At 43.3% G+C, this 24524-nt stretch overlaps 1 protein-coding gene across 1 annotated transcript in view; it reads left to right on the top strand.

Moving 5' to 3' along the window:
* Positions 1–561: 561 nt before the first annotated feature.
* The window catches only part of LOC311237269 (toll-like receptor 2), a gene marked incomplete at both ends in the record, with an annotated part of 80685 nt that continues 56722 nt past the window's right edge, over positions 562–24524 (top strand). Inside the window, 2 exons of the mRNA XM_084325075.1 lie at positions 562–923; positions 1467–2925. Coding sequence (XP_084181201.1) covers positions 562–923; positions 1467–2925 — 1821 coding nt within the window. The remainder of the gene's footprint in view (positions 924–1466; positions 2926–24524) is intronic.

The following is a 24524-nucleotide window of genomic DNA, read 5'->3' as shown; positions in this document are numbered from 1 at the left end:
TCTTTCATTATTCTGCAGGCTCTGGATTTGCACCTCTTGTTGTATAGAACCTGCAGGGGTGGTAGTGCAATACCCGTGGTACGCTCGGCTGAGCGCACCACTCTCTGTAGAGCCTTCTTGTCCTGTGCCGTGCTGTTTCCATACCAGGCAGTGATGTTTCTAGTCAAGATGCTCTCTACAGCTCCGGAGTAGAAGATACTCTGAACTTCCTTAACTGTCTCAGGTGGTAGAGGCGCTGCTTCGCCTTTTTTACGACTGAGTCTATGTGTGTTGACCATGTCAGATCCTCCCAGGTACTTAAAGCTGCTCACCCTGTCCACGGTAGCCCTGTTTATCCTCAGTGGTGTGTGTGTCTCCTGCTGTCCTCTCCTATAATCCACGATCAGCTCAATGGACTGGTGTCGAAAACTAGCACTCGTGCTATAAACACGCAAAACAGTGCATCTGGTCTGTCCACTGCATGTGGCTGTGGTGTCCATTTTAAATAAACATTTTCATTCATTCATTAATTGAGGTTAATAAACATTCAAACCTTCTTTTGTTTTTGATAGGTGACTCAAGATGGGAAGGCTGACCATCCTTTTGATTGTCCCTCTGCTGCTGATGTCTCCAGGCCTCACTCCTGCCTCGTTCTCTACTAGACCACAGTGTCGTCACTGTGACCGAACACACTGTAACTGCTCTGGGCAAAGGCTGACCAGAGTCCCTGCCGTCCCTCTGACGGCCGTCACTGGGCTGGACCTCTCCTTCAACAAACTGAAGGTTATAACGACGGAAGACTTCACTCGGTATGCCACGCTAAAGTCGCTGAGCATGAACGACAACGGAATCAAAGTGATTGCAGAACAAGCGTTTAAGCCGGTGGCGAATTTGGAGAGATTAGACCTGTCTTTCAACAAGCTGACTCGGTTGTCCGCAACCTGGTTTGAAAAACTTATTTTCCTTCGATACTTGAATCTCTTGGGGAATGAATACAGAACATTGGGGGGTGGACACCTCTTCCAACCTCTTAAGAGGCTTGAGATCCTACATGTAGGAGGACCATCCCTGCAGTCTGTGGATATCAATGACTTTGCTGGTCTTAGCGGGCTTGAAGAACTGTTTTTTCACGGAGAGGATTTAAAGGTCTATAAAAGCGGGAGCTTGAACCGGATTGGGCCTGCGAGTCGAATAACTGTTGGTCTAGAAGGTCCGTTTCAGAGAAACATAGCCCTCACAGAGGCTATACTCGTTGACGTTTCACACCCAAATACAACACTGACTTTCACCGACACAACGTTTTACACGGTGGATCTTATGTTACCGTTTCGCATTGTCCGTGACAGAGGTGTTAGGAAAGTTATTTTTAGAAATGTCAAAATTACCGATAGGGTTTTTACCACATTTGTTAATGGCCTATCACATTCTAATGTGACTTTCCTCGGGGCTATAGATACAAAATTCCTCCTGACGAATTTATCTTTCAGCGGCATCTCACCTGACCTCGTAATGGATCACCTAGAGGAGGCTGTCCTCAGGAACATTGACATTCCTCAATTCTATAACTTTCCAGTCATCTTTTTTATGGCACCTCTCTTGAAAGGGCTGCGAAGGGTGTCCGTGACTGACAGCATGCTGCACACCATTCCCTGTAATACCTTCGTCGACTCGAAGCTCGAGTATATAGACATCAGTGGCAACTTATTGGACGATCGGAAGATGAGCGAGATGATGTGCCACGGCGGAGGTGCTTTTCGGGCCCTACGAACCATTAATGTCAGTAGGAATCACCTGCGGTCGCTCAGCAGTTGGCTCTTCTCCCGCCTAGTCAAGCTCGAACACATAGACATGAGCGGGAACACGTTCCACGGTATGCCTGAGACTTGTGACTGGCCGTCGAGCCTCCGGGCACTGAACCTCTCGTCGTCCCACATAACAGCGGCGACCTCTTGCCTGCCAGAGAGTTTACACGTTCTCGATCTAACCGACAACGACTTGACTGCCTTCAGCGTTGAACTACCTTCCCTGACAGAGTTGTACATCTCTGGCAATCGGATACTTCGCCTACCGGATGGTAGTCTATATCCCGTTCTTTCGTCTCTCTTCATTCAAAACAGTGCCCTTCAGTCATTCGGCGACAATGACTTGAAGGCTTACAATAAACTGAGGATCTTGAAGGCCGGCGCCGACACGTACATCTGTTCGTGTCAATTTGTAGATTTTATGACACGGGATATGAAGCGACACGGAGTGACACTAGGAGATGGTGTTGAGTCCTACACCTGTGAGGCTCCTGATGCCGTGAGGGGGAGGAGGGTGGTGGACGCCAGACCGTCCGCGTTCGAGTGCCGCGTGGCTTTAGCCGTGTCCATACTGTGCTCCGGCGTCCTGGCTGTGTTCCTGGTTACCGCGGGGTTATGTTATAGGTTTAACGCCGCGTGGTACATGAAAATGACCTGGGCGTGGCTCAGAGCTAAGAGGAGGCCCGTTCTGAAGAAGGGCGAGATCTGCTACGACGCTTTTGTTTCCTTCAGCGAGCACGACTCCTTCTGGGTGGAGAAGCATCTGGTCCCAGAGCTGGAGAACTCCGAACCGGCGTTACGGCTCTGCCTCCACAAGAGAGACTTCCTTCCCGGAGGCTGGATCGTGGACAACATCATGGACGCCATAGAAAAGAGCCACAGGACCCTGTTCGTCCTCTCCCGGCATTTTGTCGAGAGTGAGTGGTGCAAGTACGAACTGGACTACTCCCATTTTAGACTGTTTGACCACAACAGTGACACCGCCGTGCTGATTCTACTCGAGCCCGTTGACAAAGACGCCATTCCCAAAAGGTTCTGTAACCTGCGAAGAGTCATGAATTCTAAGACCTACCTGGAGTGGCCCGTGGACGACGACCAGATCCCCAGGTTCTGGCGGAGTCTGAGAGAGGCCCTAAAAAGACCTGTTCAGTTTGAAATACCACCAATGTAATTGATTGTCATTGACTCTCTGAAATGTAACATACCTTAAAAAACAAATATATAATTGTATATATAATTGTTTTGGTAAATCAACAATAACAACAATATATTTGAGATATATGGTATAGGAAGATATATTTTATTTGATTTGTATTTTATTCATTATTATTTAATTTTTTTTTAAATTTATTTAGTTGTTGTTATTTTTTGTTATTTCAAGTTTGTGTGTTTATGGTTGTTCGAGATAAATAAAGATCAAATTAAATAGAGACCCTTGCCCCATTCATTGTCTAAAGAGCAGCCCCTGGAGTGTTTTTCTCCATGCTGAGTTGGATGACCTTTCACCTGTCGAACATGTTTCACACAGGCTGTGTGACGTACAGGCTTAGAGGCAGCTCTGGGACGGAGTGTGGGTTTTTTATCTCCGCTTTCTAGCTTTAGGAGAGAGGCGTGCATGTTCACAAATATTGACTCAAGTGTCCTGGGGCACATGGATCAACATTAACGTGAATTTTCAATGAGCAGCTTTCCCCTTTTTTATTTGGAGGAAAATGGCATTCATTTTGTGTAGAGTTATCCTCATGTTATTATTATATTGCTATCCTTATGTTGCTATCCTTATGATGCTATCCTTATGTTGCTATCTTTACGTTACTATCATTCTATTGCTATCCTTATGTTGCTATCCTTATGTTGCTATCCTTATGTTGCTATCCTTATGATGCTATCCTTATGTTGCTATCTTTACGTTACTATCATTCTATTGCTATCCTTATGTTGCTATCCTTATGTTGCTATCCTTATGTTGCTACCCTTATGTTGCTACCCTTATGTTGCTATCCTTATGTTGCTATCCTTATGTTGCTATCCTTATGTTGCTACCCTTATGTTGCTATCCTTATGTTGCTATCCTTATGTTGCTACCCTTATGTTGCTATCCTTATGTTGCTATCATTCTATTGCTATCCTTATGTTGCTATCCTTATGTTGCTATCATTCTATTGCTATCCTTATGTTGCTATCCTTATGTTGCTATCCTTACGTTGCTATCATTCTATTGCTATCCTTATGTTGCTATCCTTATGTTGCTATCCTTATGTTGCTATCCTTACGTTGCTATCATTCTATTGCTATCCTTATGTTGCTATCCTTATGTTGTTATTCTTATGTTGCTATCCTTACGTTGCTATGATTCTATTGCTATCCTTATGTTGCTATTGTTGTAGATTTCATAAGAAGAAATAGTTCCATGGGAAGAGAAGTAGGCTTGGACAACAGGTCAGAGTAAATGTCTCCTTGGTTGGCTGTTGGTTTAATTCAGCAAAGCAGCAAACTCAAAAATAAAAAAATAAAAAAATAAAACAATTTATAAAATTATTATAATTTTTTTGTATCTCATTCATTCCATAAGAACGTAGAATAAACATTTACAAATGATAAAATATCAGGCCTAAAATGGTTATGCGATTCAAATGCGATTAATTTGATTAATTAATTTAAAATCCTGTAATTAATTAGATAAAAAAAATGTTATCGCCTGACGGCACTAATTATTAATCATAATACATACATGAAGGCAATATATTTGGAATGCAATGCATTATAGCTGATCCAACACATTCAACGGCATATGAAAACAATACCATATTAGATACAATTATTGAAATACAGTAGAATAAAGGAAAGGTAATGGCACCAGGCAAATTCGGTTTGCATCTTGATATAACGTTAGCTAGCTAGATCGAGCAGTGCTCTGTAATGCCTGGGGTGAAAGGCTTGGTGATAGTAGCCTATAGAAACTGTGGCTAAACAATGAATAAATGTTTATGCTCTTTTCTTTGGTCATAGACCTGTTCATATGACCTGAACTCCAGAGTAAACAAAATAGGTTAGCCAATTTACGAGTAGCCTAATGTAGTCTTGTTTATTATGTAACGCTGTGATGCACGCCAACAGGGACTCGTCCAAACCCTGTTGGCATGCATCACAGTCACGAAAGGGGCTATAGCGTTACTGTTACGACCCCTGTGGGTCTAAGGGTAAAGGGCTGTAACATAAATGCTGGTTGATAGAAATGATGGACCAGGTTTGTAAACACAATGATATTTATTGATAAATGCAAAGGAAGCACATGTAGCTCAAGGGTGAGCCAAGGCCAAAACAACAAACAAACACCACTATTCTCCAAATAAACCAACCTAATCTATGGTCAAATAAATGACATTACCTAAACTACCCTTACCTAACCAAAACAGGAGAAAATAATATCCAAATGAAATGGCAGCTCACCCCATCCGTGCTTCCTGAAAAAGAGGAAAATAACACACATTAGAATATACAAGAATGGAAAACATAACAAAACAACCTAAAACTATCACTGCTCTCTCTGTGGCCATACACACACAAAGGCAGTTTCACAAATACAAAGGCCAATAAACAAATGCAATATTGTCAAAGTCAAGGTTACAAAATCACACCAGGCCTAGCCTCATGCCATGAGACATGACTGAAGTGAGCAGCCATGTTTTTTTTTTTTTTTTTTTTTTAATACTTTATTTCTCAGTTTACTATAGACAAGAACAGACAAACAAAAAGGAGGAGACAGAACAAAAATAAACCGACATAACAAAACGAAAAAACGAAAAAGACTGCCAGACAGGAAAATAAAATAACAGTGTGACTTAACTCAAAGCATTACAGTGTGTTGTATAGCCAGGTGTTACAAGGTGCAGGTCAAACATGAGATATACACGGGTGGGGGTGAGGCCCTGTCCACACGAGCGCTGGATTTAATATAACCGAAGTTTGAAAAAAATAAAACTCCGTCCACACAGGTGAACAACAGGTGAACAACCGTGTATAACTGCGTACTCACGCCGGCTGGAAAACCAGCAAACCGATACATGTAGTACAATGTCAAAGCAGTAGGAGGCGATGTTGTTCAGACATGAAGGCCATTTCAACCAATCAGAAAAGGTAGAACGCTCACTGCACTTCCTGTTTTGTCGCCATCTTTAAATGTCATTTTGCCAACGGAGGATATATTTTTCAGCAAAGAAAGAAACTGCGAATAAAAGTGCAATAAACAAACGGATACATTCACTGTGTGTTCTGCCTCTCATTTGTTGATGAAACAAAACCATCAGCAACACAATTTACGACCAAGAGCGGATAGTTTAGTCTCACAAAAGACCGCCGGTGTTGTTAGCTACATGCTAATGTGAATGGCTATATCTATGTATAGCAGTGGCGTCATTTCAGTAAAAGGCAAGGTATGGCAAGGGGGAGGGAGGGGGGGGGGGGGTCAAGGGGTAATTTTTTTTGTCAAATCAGTTCTGCAATAGTCACTTTTGGTGAGTTGTTTCTATACAATTCACTTATATGACATTTAGGTAACATTAATGAACAAAGGAGACAAATACAGTATGTAAGTAGTAAACCAACCGTATGTCCATTTCCCTTATTTTTTTTCTTTCTGGCGGCATATTTTCATTTGAGTTAGTCACCTAGTAAAAGTGAGATGATTGACAATATCAAAACATGCTTCACTAAAATAACATATAGAACGTGTTCTTATTGACACAACATAACATGGACTTAATTAATTTGAATTTTGAATCAACAGTATTATGGCGTTTATACAGTTTGTTAAATTTAACCCCACCAGAAATTCGGACACGGTTTTAGAAAACGTTTAGGCAGCGAAGGCTCCGGCGTTAACGTTAGTAGTCAGTCGCTTGGTTGTTTATTATTAAATAAAGAGCATCCACCTCTACCTGGCGTTCAACTACAGCGCGGCAGTGCCATCTACAGGCTGGGTGGTGGTAGGGTGTACTACTAACATGACAGAGCCGCCGACCAAAGTATGGCGAGTGCCATACCTTGCCATACCAAAATGACGCCCCTGATGTATAGTATATAGCTTAAATGCTAACATAATGTGGTAACGTTACCACTATGAATGGATGCAAAACGTTATTTAACACATTGCAGAATGGGTACAATACAATACGGCTCAATACACACAATTGTTAAGGGGATGCAGTCTGGACTGGGTTCCTTATAACAATAACTTGACAACACATGAGTTTAGTTTAGCCGCAGCTACATGTTTACTCTGAGCATCAGGTCAGGAATGCGACAAGTAACAGACATCAGTTGATCACAACACTCTTCAACACAGACGATACGTTTCGAACAAAAGTTTGTTACAATCATTTTCATATAACGCTACTTGGGACAGCTCTGCTGTAAACACTGGTGTAGCTGGCTCTGCTCTCTCTACCCCGCGGTCTGCCGTGAACATGGGAAATAATTGCGGCAGCGCTGCTGTAAACACTGGGAATAACCTCGTTGCTATGCCCACACGCAACCGCAAAACTTCACCCTGGCCACCGGTTTTCAAGACCGCGGTTGTAGTGTAGCAAATCCCCGGTTGTGTGTGGCCGAACAGTGCAACTGCGCACATACAATCATGGTTATATTAAATCCAGCGCTCGTGTGGACAACCCCTGAGTCTCTGCAGAATGCAGTTATTTGTCCTTCAGATAGTCAATGAATGGGCTCCATATGTCCGAAAACCTGTTGTGCTTCACCCGGTGGCCAGGGTGAAGTTTTGCGGTTGCGTGTGGGCATAGCAACCGAGGTTATTCCCAGTGTTTACAGCAGCGCTGTCGCAATTATTTCCCATGTTCACTACCACACTACCAAAGGGTTAACCCTTTCACTGCGACAATACAGAAGGTTAACCCTTTCACTGCCACACGACAAAGGGTTAACGTTCTGTAGTGTGGTAGTGACAGGGTTAATACTGATGCCGGCAGAGTCTCCTCTTTTGGACTTGAGCGCTGCATTCGACACACTCGATCATAGTTCTAATAAACCGATTTGAAAACTGCGTTGGATTATCTGATGTGCACGGAATTGATCTGTCCTATCCATTTGACCAGCGCTTGACATTGTTGTTTCAAATGTTTGTTTTTTTACTGTTGTGTCAATAAAGTATCCAATCAATCCATTTCTTTTTAAAGAATTGTTTTTTGAAAATATACACTTTGACTGCTGTTTTGATAGGGTTAGGGTCTTTACTCTTGACTACAATTGAAAAAGAAACACAACATCACTTAATACGGACTGTATTGATGTATTTGTGCAATGTGAAATAAGGCTTAAGAGGTTAATATAGACCCATTAATGTAGAACTATATACTGAGTTGATTGACACCTCCCATAAGTCTCTACGACAAACAGTTATTTGTGTGTGTGTTTTTCCCAGTGAAAGTGTAAGAGGCTCATTCATGTGTCTGTCCCTTTAAGTAATTTTTTTTTGTGTGCATGTGACCTCACTGCCAGCCTTAATTGATTCAAATCTTAAGACACACATCCATCCTCAATGCATTTCAATGAGGCGGCGCTTCTCTCACTTTTTAGAGTACAATAAAAGCAAAACCATAAGAGATAAAGCTTAGATATTTAATATGAGGGAGTTGATGAAGCTTTATGTGCAATTATATTCATTCAACAATTGTGGCCTCTGTGGCGATCTAAATACATGTGAAAAAGGGGTGGAGAGTCCATTAGTGTGTAGGTGGAGTGTGACTGTCAAACAAATGGCTACAAAATTATTGAAATGTCCAATTCCATGAATTTCTTTTATGACTGAGGGGACAGTCGTGGCAACATTTTGATGTCTTGTTTTTATATCTAGGTGCAAAATGTAGGCCAATGTCGCAATTTAAAAAAACATCTTGCAAAAACAAAATTAAATCAGTTTTCGACAGTTTTCAACATTCCATCATTCATTCCTATGGAGCAAAATTGCTTGTTTAAAGTCTATTTCTCCCAAACAATGTGGTGAAACATTCCACAAAGCAATAGCAACTCAAGTTGGAGCAGGCCAGTCGTTTTGAAACCTGACACGTGTGTGTAGTGAGAAAGCTCAGGGAGCAGTAGCCAAACAAAAAAAAACATCAGAATAAAGCAAAAGAATAATATCATAGATCTACCAGGTCACACACACTAGTAAAGAGCATGCAATGTTCTTTCAACACGTCTTTTATACCTTCATTGTGCTACACCAGGAAACTCATTTAACTTTTCCTTTATGATAAATGTTGGTTTGCTATTAGTCAATATTAGAAGAGTTGAGGACTACATTTACATTTAGGACTATATGAATTAGTTCTCTCTCAATCTCATGGACATGCATGAACAGCCAAATAAAAAATCAGATGTGCCCTATTGTCCTTACTTGTGTCACTGTAGCCAACCTTTCACTTTGGGGTTTTAAACATGGGTTATCGTTTCCAGCATTGCCTACTAGCTCTTATTGTCTATGCAGGCAGTATCACAGAACTGTGTCTATGTGTGTCACTCACTGAGTGCCCATCCTCATGTACCTCTCTGAGATTTAATAAAGAACAAAGAAGGGAGCCTGCATGATAAATCTGTGAGGTTCGCCTTTCCCTTGACCTTTTATTCCCTGTCTCCTCACCTCACTAGCCCCCACCCTCGCGTTCGTTTACTCTCGTTTGCTCTTCAGCAGCCACACCCTTGGACTACCTGTCATTATGTGTTTGATTGGTCTGGTGCCGAACACACACTTCTTGTTCGAGTATCAATTACCATCACGCACCTGATGTGTATTCTAATTAGCACCCCTGTGGGCTTTAAGTACCTCGCTCTTCCCCTCTGTCCTTGTCGGGTCGTTCCGTATCATATCTCTATCACCAAGCTCCTTCGGGAGGTTCTCTGTCTGTAGGCTCCTACGGGAGTTTCTGTTTCTGTCTGTATGCTGTTTTATCTCCGGCGTGAGACGAGGTGCAAGCTTTGGCCACCTGTCGCCGTTTGCCTGGAGGGAGACATTGTACTGCGCTCTCTAATCCTCTACGGGAGGTATTCCAGTGTTCCACTTCAGACCTCCGCGCAGCAGACGCGCACCACTCAGACCTCCGCGCAGCAGACGCGCTCTTCACTCCAGACGCGCATCCAGACCTCCGAGCCAGACGCGCTCTTCACTCCAGACGCGCATCCAGACGCGCATCCAGACCTCTGAGCCAGACGCGCTCTTCACCCCAGACGCGCATCCAGATGCACTCCAGACGCGCATCCAGACCTCCGAGCCTGACGCGCTCTTCACTCCAGACGCGCATCCAGACGCGCATCCCAGACGGGACTCCAGACGCGCATCCAGACCTCCGAGCCAGACGCGCTCTTCACCCCAGACGCGCATCCAGACGCACTCCAGACGCGCATCCAGACTCCGCGCCAGATGCGCTCTCCGTACCGGCGCGTACTCCAAGCAGACGCGCACCACTCAGACCTCCGCGCCAGATGCGCCCTCCGTACCGGCGCGTACTCCAAGCAGACGCGCACCACTCAGACCTCCGCGCCAGATGCGCTCTCCGAGCCTGCGCCCTCCTACTCCTCCCTGTAAGCAGCTCCAGCCCTCGCCCTGTCCAAGGCCTTGACTCTGTTTCTCTCTGTCCCTGTCCAGTTCCTCCTAGTCCTCCTAGTCATCCCTGTCCTGTCCTCCTAGTCCTCCCTGTCCCCAGCCCGCCTCCGCGGGCCTCTGTCCCTGTTTCCCCACTCTAGTCCTCCTAGTCCTCCCTGTCCAGTCCTTCTAGTCCTCCTAGTCCTCCCTGTCCAGTCCTCCTAGTCCTCCCTGTTCCTGCCCTGCTTCCCTTGCCCTGGCCTGTCCGTTAGCCTTCCCTTAGCCTTCCCCTTAGCCAGCTCGCCTCTTAAAGGCACTGTGCCTATTTTCCCAAGTTCATGTTTTCCTGTAATTTGTGTTCTCCCTTAAAGGGACAGTGCCGTTTTCTGTTGTTTTCAATAAATGCCCAGTTCTTGGCTTACTCTCATACCTGTCTTGTGTTGTGCGATTGGGGTCGGTTACAAACCATAACAAGATCAAGTTTCAAGTTTCAAGTTTCTTTAATAGTTGTCATACAGAAGTACAGAATACTTTTATACAAAATGCTTCTTACTGTTACGCTCCAGAGACTGTGCTAGACAAGATAAGTATGAAATAAAATAGTATAGCATGTAAAATAGAAGTAAAAATAGAGGTCACAGTGTTCAGTATAGACATATGTACAATGTTCGATGCAGAATAGAAGTAACTGAGTTACCATATAATATACAATATACTATGCAAATCATGCGCTGGAAGACAGAGAAAAAGAGGACAAAGGAAAGCCTCCACTTTCGCAGGTGGGTCGGTACGCAGTGGAGTCTAGGAGGCTGTAGATTTTATCCTCTGAATGATATTGACATCACAGGTTTGAGTCTTACTTCTCTGGTTTGGGAAATGTGTTTTGTTCACGTTTTCACCAAGAGACAGGCAGTCAAGAGTTTGTACTTAACCTGCACATGTGGGCCCTTTTGAGGACGATTTGCCCACCGGCACTTTGGATTGAGGCTCAGTGATTAAGTCCTGTTCCACACAGAAATGAAAGAAGACTTTGATTAACTGATGAGTATTTGTGGAAGAGGGTTGAGCGAAGGTGGAATGGTCTGCAGATAAATTGTTTGATGTGTAAAGGACGACATCTAGTGGACAAGACTTATAACACACTCCACAAGTAATGAGACTATCAAGGTTGATATTGTATGACATTGTATTCTAGTTTCAAACCTGCTGCAAGGACCCAATTTTCCAGTTATGAATATATATATATGTCTCTTCTAAAACTGCATAGAACACCTTAAATTGAAAGGACCATTTCTAAAGTGTGGACCCTGCTTTAATAAAGCACTTCAAAATGTTTTCTTGATTTACTACCACTGGCACCCCACCCCACCCCTTGGATCCTTTATTGTCCTGCATGAAAGGTGGCAACCCTGAGTGTTCTTGCCATCAGTTTCTATGCAGGCCAAATACAATAGGAACGGTGTCACTCTCCTACGCTACGCTCGGAGGGAGGATACCGCAGGCGGAAGACGGCCGCTGCTGCTGGAGCTGGACCGAGTCATGTGAGACAAGCCGGCAGCAGCGCGGTGCACGGAGCCGGGGAGAAACCACCGCCTCGCCCCGCTGGCGCTTCACAGCGCATCCCAGGCAAGAGTGTAAAGGGGGGCGTAATAGCATAGGTCAGTGGCCAATCAGAGGAACCCGGAAACACAACTGCGTTGGGTAAAGCATACACGCATCCAGGAGCACTCATACAAGGGTACTACGACTATGCTTGCACCTCATGGTACCAAAGCACCTCAAAGGCGCTAAAAACAAAATTACAAACATCTCAAAACAAACTGGTCAGACTACTGCTTGACCTTACTCCTAGAACCCACCTCACCCCTGCCCACTTTGACAACCTAGGATGGCTTAGAGTAGACGACAGAGTACAGCAACTTGCAATGGGCCTGGTCTACAAGATACACACGACCAAGGTACCGATGTACATGTCAAAATACTTCCCAAAGGTCAGTGAATACCACAAATACCACAACACCAGAGGGAGCTCCACAAATCATGTTAAACCCAGATTCGGCTCAAACAAGGGACTAAACATGTTTCACAATTATGCCACATCAATGTGGAACGCCCTAGTTTTCCCCACCGACCCAACCTTTTCCAATGTACAGTTTCTTCCCCCTCAAATGTATATACTCTCTTTTTAGACTCTTTTTGTATCACAAACAGTGCTGTATATTTGTAGATCTGGTGTGTCATAAATGTCTAGATGTAACAGTACTGTCTATCTGTATGTCATGTATGTCTGTTATGATGCATTGAAAATGTGGGACCCTGATGTAAACAAGACGAAAGTCTTTCGAAAGTCTTTCTCTGGTCTGCATCCCCCAATTGTGTGTATTGAGCTGTACTGTATTGTACCCATTCTGCAATCTGTTAATAAAATTTCCAAACAATCAATTGGCTAACACGTGTCTGTTGCACTAGTAACACGTAGGGAGAGATAGAGAGAGAGAGAGAGAGAGAGAGAGAGAGAGAGAGAGAGAGAGAGAGAGAGAGAGAGAGAGAGAGAGAGAGAGAGAGAGAGAGAGAGAGAGAGAGAGAGAGAGAGAGAGAGAGAGAGAGAGAGAGAGAGAGAGAGAGAGAGAGAGAGAGAGAGAGAGAGAGATGAAAGATGAAATTACCTACCTGGGTTCCATCCTAGAGGCAAATCTTTCCTGTGACAAAATGGCATCCAATGTAATAAAAAAAAGTCAACCAACGAACTAGATTCTTGTACCGGATCTTTAAACAAGAATACCCTGAAGACTCTGGCAGGAGCACTCATTCAAGGGTACTACGACTATGCTTGCACCTCATGGTACCAAAGCACCTCAAAGGCGCTAAAAACAAGATTACAAACATCACAAAACAAACTGGTCAGACTACTACTTGACCTTACCCCTAGAACCCACCTCACCCCTGCCCACTTTGACAACCTAGGATGGCTTAGAATAGACGACAGAGTACAGCAACTTGCAATGGGCCTGGTCTACAAGATACACTATACGACTAAGGTACCCATGTACATGTCAAAATACTTCCCAAAGGTCAGTGAATACCACGACCACAACACCAGAGGAAGCTCAACAAATCATGTTAAACCCAGATGCATCGAACATTGTACATATGTCTATACTGAACACTGTGACCTCATTTTTTTTTTACTTCTAATTTACATGCTATACTATGTTATTTTATTTCATACTTATCTTGTCTTGCACAGTCTCTGGAGCGTAACAGTAAGAAGCATTTTGTATAAGAGTATTCTGTACTTCTGTATGACAACTATTAAAGAAACTTGAAACTTGAACTTGAGATGCGGCTCAAACACGGGACTAAACACGTTTCGCAATTATGCCACATCAATGTGGAACGCCCTACCCAAAGCTGTAAAGGAATGTGAATCCCTACCCACATTCAAAACCGCACTTAAAGAGCACCTACGGGAGGCTGCAATTCTAAACTGGCCACCGTAAATGTCCAAACCCCCTACCCCCTCCTAATAGACAGTCTCCTCCCAGTAGCGGCCGCTGGGTACTTCGCCACTAGGGGCGCTATACCAAACATTTTGCAAAATGCAAACATGTACAGTACAGTACCACGCAACACTCATGGCAAGACGTGAGCGATTCGACTCATGCTCACGGCAATGAATCGGCTCTTATGAACGAGTCGCTCAGCTGTTACTACAACAACACACAACCAGTCAAATAAAGTATAGTCTAGACTCTAATTCACAACTTGAAACACAATATATAAATAGAAAAGTTAGAAACAAAACTCGCCCGTCTACAAACACAGGCAGATCTCTCCCTCTCTCCTTCTCTCTCTCACACACAGCGCGACGTGGAATCGATTCGTTACACAATCAGACCTATTATATACCAAGAATAACTTCAGTATGAGTACAGGGCTGTACACATATTTTGCATATTGTTAAACGAGCCAAGGCTAGCTATTAAACTATCGATATGAATCGAAAATCTGGGACCCTGATGTAAACAAGACAAACGTCTTTCTCTGGTCTGCATCCCCTTAACAATTGTGTGTATTGAGCCGTACTGTATTGTACCCATTCTGCAATCTGTTAATAAAGTTCTCATTCATTCATTCATTCAAACATAGACGATCTCTCTGTCTCTCGGATCAATCAAATCAAATAATTAACACATGTATGTTGTCATTTTAAACAACTCACCATTCATTCATTATGCATCAGCAGCAACACAAACACGCACAGCTCTCTCTCTCTCTCTCTCGCTCTCTCTCTCTCTCTCTCGCTCTCTCTCTCTCTCAGATGATGTCAGATCCATTCAATAATAAACACATTTGTAAAGCTCGTTATTTTAAACAAGTTACCATTCATTGTCTGAGTGGTTATGTCCCACATGCGGCGAAATGAGAGCGAGAGCGAGAGAGAGAGCGAGAGAGAGAGAGAGAGAGAGAGAGAGTGAGAGAGCATTTTAGTAGTTACATTTTCAACAAGATTGCTGCTATTTAAACACTTCATGGAAACGGGGTAACGTTAACCTTATGTCGACTGTAGTATTGTATGACCTCGACATAACGTTTAAACGTTAACGTTACTCCGTTTCCATGCACTAAGTGGCCAGCTAAGCTAACGGAGCTAACAGCTAGCAGTAGCTGTAACGTTACAACGTTATGCGGCATCAGTAGACAACGTATCATGTATTAAACTAGAGTTAAGATCGCTAATCTACCTTGTTGTTGGCTTGTTGATAAAGTATATCCACTCCATGGCATTGTCCATCCAGCCTGTGTTGATGTCCATCCATTGTCCATACATGTCCCTCCACACTGCATCCATAATATAGCTTGTTGTTAGTTAGCCAACAAGCTGTGTGAGTGAAGTCTTTGTGTCTTTGTCCATTTCCGCCTCGAACAGCCTGCAAACTACCTGGCGTTCTATCGCCATGCTCTAAGACAAACTCTAACCTTAACCAACTTTGAAAGAGTGCCTAAGCTCAGTGTAGTTGCTGTTGTTGTTGACGAGTCGACTGAACTGCTGTTGAGTCCCGAGAAATGCGGCAATGGAAAAAAACTGGCATCGCGTCGGCCAATCAGAGAGCGTCTCCGCGAAATGCGGCTATGGAAATTCTTCACGGAAGTTCACACGCTGCTGGCTAGACCGCTTCAAATCGCGCTCGGATTCCAACATAATAGTCATATTTCAACGCACAACGCCGTATGCACTGATTGGCTGTGACGGAGACAGCGATCAAACTGTGACGCGCACGCAGAGCGCTATCGCTTCTTGCTGATTTAACAGCAGCTGGCCAGCAGGTGGGTCGGCGCCCTAGCGCCCCTAGTGGTAGAGCCGCCACTGCCACCGCATGTATATATACTCTCCCCGCCGTATGTATATTTCTCTCCCACCCACCCACCCCCTCCAAATGTACAGTCTCCTCCCCACAGTATGTATATTTCTCTCCCACCCACCCACCCCCTCCTAATATACAGTCCCCTCCCCATCATATGTATATACTCTGTCAGGATCTATGAGTAACAGTACTGTATATTTGAATACCGTTTATGCCACAAATGTATCAGTACTAAATACCTGGCTGTATGTCCCTATGCCATAAATGGCATGTATGTTGTGTATGTCATAAATGTCAATATGAATTGAAAATGGGGGACCCTGATGTAAACAAGACAAACGTCTTTCTCTGGTCTGCATCCCCTTAACAATTGTGTGTATTGAGCCGTACTGTATTGTACCCATTCCAGGGACGCGGGAAGGGGGGGGTGCGGGGGGTGCTGCAGCACCCCCTCTCAATTATTGCAAAAAAAAAAAAAAAAAAAAATTATGGCAGTATTTATATATTTGTATATACTGTAACTGTATAACTGTAACACTGTATATTATAAGTTTATCCTGCTCAAAGCACGTCACCATTTTAATATTGTGTGTATTGAGCCGTACTGTATTGTAGCCATTCTCCAATCTGTTAAATAAAGTTTTCATTCATTCATTACACTACTGTATGTACACAATCATACGTGTAAAACCGAGTAGATTTTCGAGTGATGACAGACTGTCACAGACTGATTGAATGACAGGTGAAACAACTAATTGTATTCACCTCCCGTCTCCCGCCCTTCCCACGCGCCACGAACCACTGAGCTACTGTGATACAGTGCTTGCGCAGTCAGTCGATTTGAGCTAGTAGTCAGACTTTGCTAGCACAGAATGTCTCACTTGCAGAAAAGAAAAATATCAGATTTATTTTCTAAACGTCCCGCCGGTCCCAGTGACAGTCCCACTAAATCTGATAAACGTCAGAGAGAGACAGAGACGACAGGTTCAGCCTCAGCATCAGGTATTGAAGAGTTAACTGAGTCTGTTCCCCTATACCCCCCCTCGGGCGCCAGGGGCTTCCACTGAGGGGTGATGCAAATAGGGATGGGGTGTTATGGCAGCTCATGATGGAAAGAGTGCGCACCGAGTCTGATCCCGAGTTGAAGAATTGGCTCCAAAAGAGAGACAACTGGATGTCCAACAACATCCAAAACGAAATCTTACAGCTGCTTGCCCATGATATTCAGCGACAAATTAGAGGCAAAGCATCCAAAAGCCCAATCTTTGGCTTGAGCGCTGACGGAACCACTGATGTCACTCACTGGAAAAGAACAATTATTGTGTAATATACAGTTAGCCGATGACAACTTGGAAGCTCAGAACTTCTTTTGGGGTTTTTACAATGCCCGGCCCAGACACAACAGCCGAGACGCTGTTTTTGTGTATAAAATACTTTTACGCCTCGACCTGCCCATGGAGAGGCTGATAGGATACTGTTTTGACGGGGCCAGCAACATGTCTGGGGGGTACAGGCTAGACCAGGGGTTCCCAAATTTTTCAGGCCGCGACCCAAAAAAAACGGTGTCAGAGAGCCGCGACCCCCACTATTATAGGAGGTAAAAAAAAATATTTTAAATGGAAATGTATGGTTGAAACATGCAAACGTTCAAACGCACACACACTAATAAGCATTGGAGGCTTTTAACCAGGGCCGGACTGGGGAAATCATTCAGGCCAGGAAATATAGCCCCAGTCAGGCCACTTTTTAAGCAGGGGGTCTGGGGGTCCCCCACCAGGATTTTTTTTTGTTACAAAGACTTAATTTCCTGCATTCTGGGCAGGCATTTTTTTATTTGTACCCTTTAAATGCCAGTGTTTGTGATGGCATCACAACTTATTGTTAAAAAACAGGCTAGCATATGTATGATTAGCAACAACACAGATTTTTATGGATTTTCAGTTTTTTGTAATTGATAAATACAATATTTTATTCAACTTCAGCCCTGATCATAACACCACATATTCATTTTATAATTCTAACCATTTAAATGCCAGTGTGTGTGATGGCATATATTTGCAATATATCAAATGCAAAGTACATTTTTCTGGGGGGGATTATTACAGGCTAGCATGTGTCAATGATTAGCAGTTTTTCGTAAGGATCCCGCCTCCACCAATCACATGCGGCTCCCTTTGTGTGTGTGTGAGAGCAAGAGAGAGAGAGAGAGAGATAGTTCTCCAACTTGTGTGAGTTGCAGTGATCTCCTGGTTGTTCCCCACCTAGGTTATCAAACTATTGCGCTGGTGCAAATAGAAACACTGGCCTGGCCTGCTTCTAAGTTCAGTGACCTGACAAAAAAAATAAAAAAAAATAAAAACGTTTGAGTGAGAGTGAGTGAGCTGCACAGACAAAAATACTCATAACTCATATTGACGGATTTACAAACGGGTTGGTTTGCTATAAACATCAAATATGTAGTTATGATACTGCATACTTATAAAAAAAAAATTTTTAAAGATGTTTTTTTTTTTACAAACCGCTTGAATCATAGCCACGTTAATAATGCTTGTAATAAACCAAACCGTTTGTAAATCCGTCAATATTTCAGCGAGTTATGAGTATTTTTGTCTGTGCAGCTCACTCACTCTCACTCAAGGCTAACTGGAGCAAGATGGCGGCGGTTCAGTGACGTCGCTCTCCATTGGCCGGCAGCGCGGGCAAGCTATCTAGTGTTCTATATATATATATATATATCTATGGTCGCGAACGCGGAACTGGAAATCGGTTGGTACCGCCCAGCAGCGTGATTACCAAAGGTAGCCGCATTTCTGGCAGTCGTTTCTGGTCATGTGACATGTGCGCCCAATAGCGTGACGACTCGAGCTGTGTCTTTGCCCATTTCCACGTCAAACAGCCTGCAAACTACCTGGCGTTCTATCGCCATGCTCTAAGACAAACTCTAACCTTAACCAAATTCGAAGATTGCCTAAGCTTAACCAGTGTAGAAACTGGCGTCGGCCAATCAGAGAGCGTCTGCCAGAAATGCGGCTACGGAAAGTATAGACGCGCCCAGCACAGTGAAACCGAGTTTGCGCGCGGCTGCTGCACAGTATTTCCGGACGCCTACGAGCTAGTGATGTGCCAAACGGATCATTTCAGTGAGTGAGCGATTCGATACACGCTCACGACAATGAACCGATTCACTGATTCGACTCACGGTTCACGGATCATTGACACTTCCGGAGCCAGCTGCCGCATTCAAACTATGATGAAAAAAATTTGGCCGCTGTTATACATGCAATTACATACAATTATACATACAATTGTTAAGGGGATGCAGACCAGAGAAAGACGTTCGTCTTGTTTACATCAGGATCCCCCTGTTTACATCAGTAATCATCGGTAACATTTAGAATTGATTTCAAGGTCCTCCTCCTTATATACAAAGTATAAACCTTTTACGATCATCTACTATTGAAGGTTCCAAGCCACAGTCTAAAGAAAATCAGGGATGCAGCCTTTGCTAACTATGCACCAAAGTTATGGAACACACTACCTATGGACATTAGGGAAGCTAGATCTCTTAATATTTTCAGAAATAAGCTAAAAACGTACCTCTTCACCATAGCCTTCTAATACACCCCGCTGTTGATTGTACTGTCGCACTATTTTACTCTGGCCATTCTATTGCATAATTTTACTATCTATTCTACTATTCTATTATTGCACTGTATTATTGGTGTGCAAACCAGTCAACTTACAAAAAAGAGCCTGTTGGACGATTTCAACAAGATAAATGCGACAACATTGCAAAATATTTCACTATAATATTTCAAAGTGAAGTAAAAAATATTATGATAATTATTTGATCATGTTAAATAAGTGTGACTGACTGACGACTGTGACTGTACTGTAGCAACACTGACACTCACAGCACACAGCAGGCGCAGCAGGCGTCGGTGTAACTTGTTTGACAAAAGACACTCATTAGCGCCACTCGACTCCTATACAACCAAATAAGTGTATGCTATTCATTCAGTTGTCTGTGTCAATGCCTGTCAATAGGTAGTAAGTATTCATTCAGTTTCTCATAGAAACGTGTCAGACTCTAGTTGAGCCCCCGATCGACGATATCCGTTGAGTTCATTGTGTGTGTCTGTGTGCGGGGGGGGGGGGGGGCGTGAACCGACTCATTGCCAGACGTGAGCGATTCGACTCACGCTCACGGCAATGAATCGGCTCTTATGAACGAGTCGCTCATGACCGACCCATCACTACTACGAGCCAGGTGAGCTGCGTTGTGTTACTCCGTCTGATAAACGCGTATAAAAGTTGTAATTCGTGTTTTAAACGTTATCTACTTGTTGCTACATGTTCCGTAAAATATTCCACTCATCCTGTGTACATTCTGTTCGGATCCAAGATCACTAACCCACCTTTGTGTTAGTTTAGTCTCGGAGAAAGTAGGCTAATGCTAACAACGAGACCGCCTGTTTGCTAGCTCCTTGCTAGCTTACATAGCTCCTGTATAGCTTGCTAGCTTGCTACTAGCTGTTGTCTATTACTAGCTGTTGGATATTACTAGCTAGCCTGCTACTAGCTGTTGGATATTACTAGCCAGCTTGCTACTAGCTATTGTCTATTACTAGCTTGCTAGTAAAAGCCCTCGGCTTTGAACTCGGCAGAATCTGCAGCTGGCTTTGATGAACCCTCAGGGTTAGTGCCCTCAGGGTAAAGATACCAGGCTTTTTATATCAGGGCATCTGCCCTGCGACCCTGTCTCTTATGAGATAAATTACTGACCCTCGAGCCGTAGCCAATAACGGCTGATCCTATCAACAAGAGCCTAAGGGTTTAGACATAGTAACAAAATAACTGCAGGAATCAATACATCGGGTTTAATTGTTGTCAGTAACATTATACTTTTTTTTACTGACTGTTAGTACAGGTATATGGGTAAAAAAGGCAGACAAGGTAGATGTCAGCATATATTGATTGGACATTTTATTAACAGATTGCAGAATGGGTACAGTACAGCTCAATACACACAATTGTTAAGGGGATGCAGACCAGAGAAAGACTTTCGTCTTGTTTACATCAGGGTCCCCCATTTTCAATTCATATTATGACATACAGATAGACAGTACTGCTACATCTATACATTTATGACACACCAGATTTACAAATACAGTACTGTTTGTGATACAAAAAGAGTATATACATTTGAGGGGGAAGAAACTGTACATTGGAGGAGGTTAGGTGGGGGGGGGGGGGACTGTACATTGGAGGGGGTTGGGTAGGTGGGGGGGGGACTGTACATTGGAGGGGGTTGAGGTTTTGAAGGTGGGTAGATTCACATTCCTTCACAGCTGTGGCTAGGGCGTTCCACATTGTTGTTGCATAGTTGCGAAACGTGTTTAGTGCCTTGTTTGAGCCGAATCTGGGTTTAACATGATTTGTGGAGCTACCTCTTGTGTTGTGTTTGTAGTATTCACTGACCTTTGGGAAGTATTTTGACATGTACATAGTCGCTGATAACAAACTTCCATTGCACCTGGGTAAAACGGAATCCATTCTCTTTGGATCAAATTGCAAACTCAGCAAGGCCAATGTCTTATCTGTTACAGTGGTAGGGATGGGTATCTTTAGGATTTTATCGATACTACTACTCTTATCGATACTGCTTAACGGTTCAGGAATTTATCGATACTCTTATCGGTTCTTTTTGAGTATTTTACACACACAAAAAAATTATTAAGAACATAATCGACATTGCTTTATTATTCTTTTATATAACTATATTAGATATTACTGCACATGGCTACTTTTTGATCAATTAATACAAGCAGTCAGATAAATTAACTATTTTGGGACTTTTTATTTTATTTACAAAGTACTTGAATCAGAATGCCCCACCCAATACCCAGCTGTTAAAAACGGTTCAATACTCCATTTTATTAGTAGAGGCTGTGACACTATTTCACCCTATCCTCTGTCATCCTTCCTCTAGCTGCTAGGGTGAAGGAACTTTGGGCTTGGCTGAGACCGGTGGTGGTAGAGGGAGGAGGGGTGGGCTGGGACATGGTGGCTGCAGCCTCAGCCTGACGATCTATAAAAAGTTGTCATCTTTCAAATATATTTGTAGCTAAACAATTAGCTAAGCAATTATATTTTATTTATTAGCCTATTCGTAATAATTCGTTATTAGCCTAGCTAACTCCGTATCTTGGCTTACCTGCAGTGGATGTGGATGCAGATGGAACACTGTGAGCAAAGCAGTCAAAAACGGTGCATTTCTGCACACTAATATTATGTTTTGCCAACAGATGTTTTGATAAATTGCTCGTTTTGCCACCCTTACTGCCAAATGTTTTGTTGCACTTGTGGCAACGTGCGTTGTCGGCATCGACTCTCGTAAAGTATACCCATACTTTCGAGCGCTTCGCTCTCTCCGCCATGACGAGCGCATGCAGATCTGTCTGTGTGCAGCGCGCTTCAGCAGCACGGAGCCACGGACAGGCACCCGCACCTCCCTTAAGTACCCGTATGTGTGAGTGTGAGCGGCTCGCGACGAGTGTGTGTAATAATGGCTCGCTGCGCCTCGCTTCTCGTACAGAGAGAGGAGAGATAGTTTGCAACGTTTAAATTCCTTGAAAAAAACCTTATAATAATAATAATTTCTAGAGTATCGATAGCAGTACCGATAACATTGGAGCTTATCAATACTCAGTTTTTATCTAATTTTGTACCGCCATTTAGAACCGGGGTCCGGGGTAGGGCTGCACGATTTTGGGAAATAATCTAATTGCGATTTTTCTGACAGATATTGCGATTACATTTGCGATTATAATTTTTTTAAGCAGCCCCACAGAGGTTTATTGTCAAATGCGGCTTGCATCTGGCCTACGCGGTGGGTCTTTTCGGGACACAGAGTCTGAAAATGTTTCTTTTTACCTGGGAATCGATACCGGTACGGTACCCAACGGTACTTTTTTTTCTGTACTTCACTCTCCCTCTCTGAAGTAAACTTCACAACACACAATCTAAAACCCCTTACCTCCCTCTCCCAAACTGTTCCTACAACAATTTTTTTTATGTTGCATGATCATGTATATTTATTTTGTATTTTTTTTGTTTAAATATCAACATTATCTGGCAATCCTCAGTAAATACTATCAAACTCCTGATGTCAGACCAGATATGAGACGCGTGCACACACACACAGAAAAGGAGAATACTTCAGCTAATGAAGTTAAATGTTTATTATCATCAACTATCCAGTTTGTTTTTATAGTGCAACGTTTTTCTACTTTTCTACATTAATTGAACCAGTAGAGAGATGGCCCCCCCGAGCCCCGCTCCCCCCCACCCTTTCCTTACTCAGCTCAGATGTTTTCTCTGTCTTGAGCAGGGTTAGCTAGGAACAGCTTTCTCAAGCTTCGCACCTTGGGCATGGAATGGGCTACAGGACCATTATCCACTTAGACACCCCGGTCTCTCTTGGTGAATTTAAATCTGTATTACATAACTTCCTACAAGAAGAATGTTGCTGCTTTCTGTAGTCGGGTCCCAACTGCAAAATTACTGTATTACCCTGTATTATACACTTTTACTATCATGTAGACTATTCTGCTTTGTGTTTTTGTGTTTACATGTGATGTATTGTATATTGTATATACATGCAAATTTATTATGTTCTTGTGTGATGTATCGCACATTTTATTGCTGTGTGATGTATTGCAAATGTTATTGCTGTCATCTTGGCCAGGTATCCCTTGCAAAGGAGATCTTGTATCTCAATGGGACTTCCTGGCTTTAAAAAAAAACATTTTTTTTCTTTATTTTTTTTCTTTAATTGCAGGCTTGGCGATTTGATAATTGCATCATTCCAAATAGGGATTTCGATTAAAAAACGATTAATCGTGCAGCCCTAGTCCGGGGGGCATCCCTATACAGTGGGTGACAATATTGTCACAAGGAAAGATGAAATTACCTACCTGGGTTCCATCCTAGAGGCAAATCTTTCCTGTGACAAAATGGCAACCAACGAACACGATTTTTGTACAGGATCTCCTCTCTGGTAAATAAGAATACCTTGAAGACTAACAGGAGCACTCATTCAAGGTTTCTACGACTATGCTTGCACGTCCTCATGGTACCAAAGCACCTCAAAGACTCTAAAAACAAGGCTCCAAACATCACAAAACAAACTGGTCAGGCTACTGCTTGGCCTTACTCTTAAAAACCCACCTTACCCCTGCCCATTTCGACAATCTAGGACGGCTTAGATTAGACGACAGAGTACAGCAACTTGCAATCGGCCTGGTTTACAAGATACACTACACCACAAAGATACCCATGTAAATTTTTACATTTAGTCATTTAGCTGACGCTTTTATCCAAAGCGACTTACAAGTTTTGTACTACAAGACAGCAGGAAGGGTACAACTCTATCAGCTGAGTAACAAGGTCAGTGAAGTTCATGACCACAACACCAGAGGGAGTTCCACAAATCACGCCCAACCCAGATTTGGCTCAAACAAGGGACTAAACACGTTTCGCAACTATGCCACCACAATAATGTGGAACGCCCTACCCACAGCCGTAAAATAATGCGAATCCCTACCCTCCTTCAAAACCACTCTCAAAGAGCACCTACGTGTGTCTGCAATTAGAAACGGGCCCTGGAAAATAAAAATAAAAAACTCCCCCACCCAACCAATGTTCCCTCTAAGGTGCGCCTGTGCGCGCGCACATCTGAAATCTGTCGCGCACAGAAACGTTTGTGTAAAAAAATAAAAG

The sequence above is a fragment of the Notolepis coatsorum genome, assembly GCF_963971535.1.
Source record: "Notolepis coatsorum genome assembly, chromosome: 11".
NCBI classification, from domain to species: Eukaryota; Metazoa; Chordata; class Actinopteri; order Aulopiformes; family Paralepididae; genus Notolepis; species Notolepis coatsorum.
Note: the sequence above shows the minus strand (reverse complement) of the source record. Positions and strands in the feature narration are given on the sequence as shown.